A 7,080-nucleotide genomic window follows, 5' to 3' on the forward strand; every position below is an offset into this window, starting at 1 on the left:
ACATATTTAATCACAATAGAATTTAAACAACATATTTTTTAACAAACTATAATGTACGTTATAGTGAACGGGATATGTTGGTAACAGAAACTGCTAATGGTGTTAAAAATAACCAGAGGCATGGTGGTGCCATCTGTTCCACCAAACGCATACAACTCTATGATGTTTTTAACTCTTAAGCTCTCACAAGGTTTAAATCATTACACTTTAGTAAGAAAAACACAAAAAGAAAAAGCAACAAGTAATTTGTAGGTGCCCTCAACTCTTCAATAACTCTTGTTTCAATAACCTCTAAGATATCATTGCTGACACAACTTACTTTGTTGCTGCTAGCTTCCATCATTTCTCTCACTTGTCCTTATTTATGTGAGAAATTCAACGTGAATTTATAAATCCAGCTGGTTCAGTTGTTGACTGTGACGAGCACTCTGACTCTGTGGCAGACATTCACAACTCTGCCAATCACGGCCTGCTTTATCTCCCAAATGTGTATGCAGAGACTAAAATAACCATGACGCCTGATTGGCCAGCTGCTCATTCTTTCAAAGTTACTTGAGCCTGCACGAATCAGCTGTGATAAACTGGAAAGGGGCTCACCAGTAAAATATTGCCCACATACCATTTGGCTTTACAGTTTATCCATGTCCTCTAAATAGCTTTGTTTGTGTGGGGCTGTTGGTTGGTTATATATGTGCCTTTATTAGGCTCACAAGAACCTTTCTAAACAAATGTTCAGCCACTACAACACTATGGGTAGGGAAAGGCAGTGGTTAAATGTAACTGAGTACATGTACTCAAGTACTGACAGGACCCATGATGACAAACACATACTTTTACTTTTGATATGTTTTGTATATGTTGCTGATAACTGTACTTTTATTTAAGTGAATGCAATACTTTTATTTTTAATTGAGTGTTTCTTTTGCTTGGTAGCCTATACTTAAATGATTGGAATACATCTTCTACCACTGGGTGAAGACTACAAAACACTTAACATGTATTTTTATTGTGAGCTAAGTGTATGGGATCGGCAGGGATCTTCCTTACAGTATAAGATGGTATCAGCAAACGCTCCCGTTTTCAATTGATTATGTATGTTTATAACGGTTTGTAAAAATACCCTCCCATCTCTTCTGTTACTATCAACAGACGTCTTCAATTATTAAAGTGTATATGAATGTATGTATATAAATATATATATATATATACATATATATGTACACACAACACATGTATGTATATATATATATATATATATATATATATATATATATATATATATATATATATATATATATATATATATATATATATATATATATATATATATATATATATATATATATATATATATATATATATATATATATATATATATATATATATATATATATATATATATATATATATATATATATATATATATATATATATATATATATATATATATATATATATATATATATATATATATATATATATATATATATATATATATATATATATATATATATATATATATATATATATATATATATATATATATATATATATATATATATATATATATATATATATATATATATATATATATATATATATATATATATATATATATATATATATATATATATATATATATATATATATATATATATATATATATATATATATATATATATATATATATATATATATATATATATATATATATATATATATATATATATATATATATATATATATATATATATATATATATATATATATATATATATATATATATATATATATATATATATATATATATATATATATATATATATATATATATATATATATATATATATATATATAGTATACCGTTTTTAATGTGGTGACTGATGATGCAATTGCAAATTTGATTCAAAAACATTTATTCTGAAAGAATTAACCGGAAATACACGAATAAACACCAACGAAGAAGAACGCGTTTGACGTAGGAAGCTAACCGGTTCAAGAAAAATAAATGGATAGAAAACGAAACATTCAAGTGCAAGCCTTTAACACGCTAAATCCGCTTTTCGTCTCTCGACACTGAATCTGAGTGATATCATAAAGGTGAGGACACTATCAGATCATATCAACTCAGGCTTGTGGGGAGACGAGCCTGATGTAGAGTTGGCTAGCTATTAAACATGTGTCATTATCAGTGAAGGAATATAACGTTAAGCACATGTACTATAAGTACTGTATTTAAGTACGAAATTGAGGTACCTGTATTTCTTGAATGGTTCTTCTTCCAGTCCGCTACCATTCAGGGGAAACTTTGAGCTCCACTACATGAGTCAAAGTTATCGTTAGTAGTTTCTATACTTCAGACTATGATTTTCTGTAGATCAATTCCATGAAAATATGATGAACAATGCGTGTTTTATAAATTCACCATATATTTTGTGCGTTAAATATATAAAAATTATAGTTATAATCCAATAATAATAAAACACTCGCTGGGCTCAGTATTATGAGTACTACATTTTAATGATAATATTTACGCACTTGTACTTAAGTATGAATCCATTGCTTGTAATTGAGTAAAGGAGCAAAATAATTATTCCACTCCTGGTCAGTGTGAAGGTGATCAGTTTGGTGGGCGGGAGTAATTGATTAGTAAATGATTCCAGCTGTAGAGTACTGTCTGTACTTTACAGCTGGAATGAATTACTAATCAATTACTGGGGAAATGAACTGGCAACTATTTAGATGGTTGTGCATCTTCTCAAATGGGAATGTTTTCTTCACCTTTATGATGGTAATCAACACTAAACTGTAGTCAATTTAGTTGACTATAAAATGTATGAATCTATCAAAAGAATCATGGGCAGGTGATCTGTATTGGCGGCCATGTCCACAGGCCACATGTGACCTGGCTCCCCTGATGATTCAGCAGAATGACACCGTGGTGAACCAAACCCCACGCCTCTCTGACTCTCTGCCTCACTGTTCACCAGCAGATCCAACCATGTCGCTCCAGTTTGTGTATAGCAACCAGGACTTTGTCGCAGATGTGCATCGGTGCAATGGCAACAGACTTGGATCACCGGCGACAGAGTTTGACGCGACCGTCCAAGCCGGCTGGACAGACAGGATGACCAGGGGGCTCTTCCGCTACCATCTGGGGGATCTACAAACACGCATCCTGCTGGGTCCGCATGGCTTTGTGGCCCAGCTGAACATTGAAAGAGGAACAGAGAGAAGAAAGCCTCAAGAGATACTTAGTATTCAACAGGAGTTCAATGGCAAGCAGTTTAATTTTAACAAAATCAATCCAGAAGAAATCATAGTTGAGATGATAAAGGAGGTTGAGGGAGGAAATGAAAAGAGAGCGTTGCATGAACTCTGTAGGATGGTCGTGCTGGTCAATGTCAGCCCTTTAGAGTTTGGCCATTGTCTCCTTGTTCCAGATCCTTCAAGCTGTTTCCCACAGGTCATGACACATTTTGCCATCCAGGCTGGTATTGAATCTGTGCTCCTGAGCTCCGATCCTGGCTTCCGTGTGGGGTTCAATAGTCTGGGAGCATTTGCGTCTGTCAATCATTTACACCTACATGGGTATTACCTGGACCATGAGCTCAAGGTAGAATCAAGGCCAGCCAAGCCTCTGGTTCCTGAAAAGGGCTTTTATCGCTTGATGGACTTTCCTGCAGGCTTTTTGTTTTACACAGAATCCGAGAGGGTGGAGAAAGTTGCCGAAGCCATCTGTCAAGTCACGGACTTTCTCGTCGACCGTAATATTGCACACAATCTGTTCGTGACGAGGGGATGCCCACCGTGTGATCGCCCACAGAACGAAAAAGATCACTGTTCAAGGAAAGGTGTTCGTATCGCTGTCTGGCCGAGAACAGCGTGCTTCGGTGCCAAAGAGGAATCTGCCTTCAATGTTGCTCTCTGTGAGCTCGCTGGACATTTACCATTTAAGAACAAGAAGGACTATGAGTTAATTACTGAGAAAGACGTAATAGATATCATCCAGAGATATCTTCTGCCCGATTCAGAGTTTCACATGTTGGAACAGCAGCTTACTCGTCATTTGATGGATGTATAGCGTTTGGACGTTAAAGCCTTTTAAAATCCTGTGCTGGAGTTTAAATCAACTAGTTTAGAAGCTACACATTCACAATGTGTTTCGGCTTTTAGTGACGTCAATCAAGAAAATGTGTATCTTTACACTGTATTATGCTTTGGGGGCTAAACTGAATATTTCCTGCATCTGGCCCAAATGTAACTTTGGATATGCACAGAAATACCTTCTGAGATAAATATATTTATCAGTGAGAATATATTAATGTGCTCAAGGATGTGCTGCATTAAAATCGGTTTAAAATCAAATGGCAAAAGCATTTTATTTGAAATTGTAAATGTTTTTGTATTTATTGTGAGTTGTGTATAGGAAGAAAGTCCCCAATTTGGCTTGTCAAAATAAAGTGTTGCTGTTTAAGTTCTTGTCACGAGAGTATGATCATTCAACAAAAGAGTTGGTGTGAGATTAAGCAAGACCCCAAAGGGGAAATAATTAAGGTGTGTGTGTGTCAATAAATCTCTCTCAGAACACCTGTTGACGTGTCACACTGGGAAAAGCACAGGTGTAAATAATACAATTAATGACGTCTGAATTCCATTTCGCTGTTCCAGTGTCCAGGTCCTGGTCGTGTGGCTGCTGGCTCACGGTCACGCTGTTCCGACTAACTGAGATTAGTAACACCTGCACTGGTCCTGCATTGACAATGGCGTGTGATGAAGAGCCTGTGCAGCTGTTGAGCCTTCATCACCTCACTCACTGGATGCCCCTTGTGGGAATTCACAGGTAGTTCCTGTTGATGTGAAGGTTAGAGAAGTGGACCTGTGATTTGAAGGTTGGAGATCTTGATGCAGGATTCATCTGAGAGGTCCACTTGTAACGCCTTCATTACCACCAGTGAGTTGCCCTTGAGCAAGGCATTTACCACCACTAAAGCTTCACCGAATACAGTTTAAAAAAGTGAGAAAAGCCTTTGTCAGAATTGATAACACATGCAGCACATATAACGCAAGTCAAGTTGTTAATTAACCAAACTCACTGACATAACATTGCCCCCACATGTTCTCATTTATTCTGAAGAAAATAGAAGAGCTGCTTCAACGGGCCTGGAAGCGGTGCTCCGATGAAGGGAGATCAAAGCTACACATCATCCCCGAAGAGCATATCATCTGCCAAAATGACATCACCAAGGTAGCAGTGCTCAGCTGAGCAGGAAGATCAATGTGCATCCCTCCCTGCTCACTCATTTTAATGAGCTTCCTTGTTGGTGAGAGCACAACCAGTGCGTTGATCTCTAGGTTTAGCTGCTGACACGCTCATCTTATCCTGGTGCGTTCATGATTCAACAAGATGTTTAGTTTTGCAGTTATTTAATTCTTCCTTCAGGGACAACATTAGGCGACCAGTGCCGTTTCTAAGATATCTGACTGGCACAACAGTGCCTACTCCTATTTATAATATATGTTCCTTGTAGCATTTATACAAATATTTAGCTCAAACTGTTTTCAGCAATAAAAGCTCAAACTAACAACAACAAAACACACTATCTGCATCACATTTACGGATCCCATTCGGCAGCCGGTCTCTGTCAGCGTAATCTCACAGTCCAAAATACTGAATCTCTTGAGTTGAAATTACTGCACTTGTTCAGCAACAACAAATGGAAACGCTCTGATGGTTCCAGTTGTGAATACTCTATCATGATTTGGTAATTTATATATCATTTGGTGATTAGTTGAGCAAATAAAACTAAAGAAAAGGTTTAAATGTTAATTAAAATGGATTATTAACAGTTTGCCTCCACAACTGCAGAGACTTTTGCCAATAAAAAACCAGACAATCGTCTTCTTGAAGCCTTTAAGGGATGGTCCACTGAGTCAAACCTGTTGTGCATCTTTCTAACGGGGCATGGAGACGCATTATGTACAGTTGATGCTTCACAGGATGAACCGTGTAGGAGATGAGAACGTTCTGGCAGGTAGAAAGGGGCAATTGTGCTTTACTATAAAGACCGGCTTGTTATGTCATACAAATATATACATTTATATCTTTCTCTTGAGTGTTTGTGTAAATGTTACAAGACGATACACCAATACCTTGATATCTGTCGGCTGGATTACGAGCTTCTCTCAGAGGTATAACCCACAATCAGTGGACAGGAAGTCGAGTCGACAGCGGGCCAGATGACTGTTCCCTCTACTCCACCATACTAACTTAGGCTCGGTAGAATTTTACATGACAGTACTATGTTGTCATTGTGTGATGAGTACTTCAAGATGTGTCACCACACAAAACAAGTGGAGTTCACACAAAGGCACTCCCTCCAAGGAGGAAAGGAGTGACTGTGGGAGGGTCCTCCTATTAAAGCCAACACCTTTCTTCACTTCAGCACAAGATGCTCAGGGCCTTTGAAGTCACTTTGGAAGAACAGCACACTTGAATCCTTCAGCTGCAGCTCTTACAACTTGTATTTTAAAGGGGTCAAGACTAGCCCGACACAATGGGCTGTGTTCAAAGCTTCAGGGAGTTGTGCGACCGTGAAAAAAATACTAATCTTCGTGTCAGTCTCCCGACAGTTTGCATCGTGTGGCAGACAGCCTTGGTCATCTTGTTTGGGGTTTTTGTTCGCTACAGTTCAGAATCGGATACACACTGGATAGAGGACCGAAGAGCAAAAAATATATCAAGTGACGTAGAAAACGACTTCTACTACAGATATCCAAGTAAGTGATGACATTTTGATTTGGTATGTCTTCTCTCTTCACTGCTCTCTCTTTTTTCCAAATGTCTATTATCTCAATCGTGACTTTTAATTCTTAATGTGCTAATATAGCAACCTATAGCACTTCTTAACTTCATATCGATCTTTATTCATCTTATTGCTGCACATTTAGCTTTTTGTTTTTCATTTTATTTCTCGTTGTCTTTTGACCCATCAGCTTATTCCTGCAAACTGACAAGGCTCTGGCTCCCACAGGTGCACATGTCCCGTGGGGGGTGGGTCTACTTTCCAGTTCAACTGT

General features: G+C 37.0%; 1 protein-coding gene across 2 annotated transcripts; it reads left to right on the top strand.

Moving 5' to 3' along the window:
- The first annotated feature begins 1,977 nt into the window (after positions 1 to 1,977).
- Positions 1,978 to 4,477, top strand: gdpgp1 (GDP-D-glucose phosphorylase 1). Of its 2 annotated transcripts, none has more exons than XM_056411170.1 (2): positions 1,978 to 2,100; positions 2,991 to 4,477. In XM_056411170.1, exon 2 carries the CDS (start codon positions 3,002 to 3,004, stop codon positions 4,082 to 4,084), a length of 1,083 nt encoding a protein of 360 aa, XP_056267145.1. In that variant the 5' UTR covers positions 1,978 to 2,100; positions 2,991 to 3,001; the 3' UTR covers positions 4,085 to 4,477. The 2 variants fall into 2 exon arrangements, with proteins under 2 accessions (XP_056267145.1, XP_056267147.1); XM_056411172.1 differs by having other exon boundaries at positions 2,994 to 4,477.
- The last annotated feature ends 2,603 nt before the right edge of the window (positions 4,478 to 7,080 follow it).

The sequence above is a fragment of the Pseudoliparis swirei genome, unplaced genomic scaffold, assembly GCF_029220125.1.
Source record: "Pseudoliparis swirei isolate HS2019 ecotype Mariana Trench unplaced genomic scaffold, NWPU_hadal_v1 hadal_143, whole genome shotgun sequence".
In the NCBI taxonomy this organism is placed as follows: domain Eukaryota; kingdom Metazoa; phylum Chordata; class Actinopteri; order Perciformes; family Liparidae; genus Pseudoliparis; species Pseudoliparis swirei.

Coding starts and splice junctions, on each gene's coding strand:
- gdpgp1 (XM_056411170.1), top strand. CDS start 3,002: ATGTCGCTCCAGTTTGTGTATAGCAACCAGGACTTTGTCGCAGATGTG.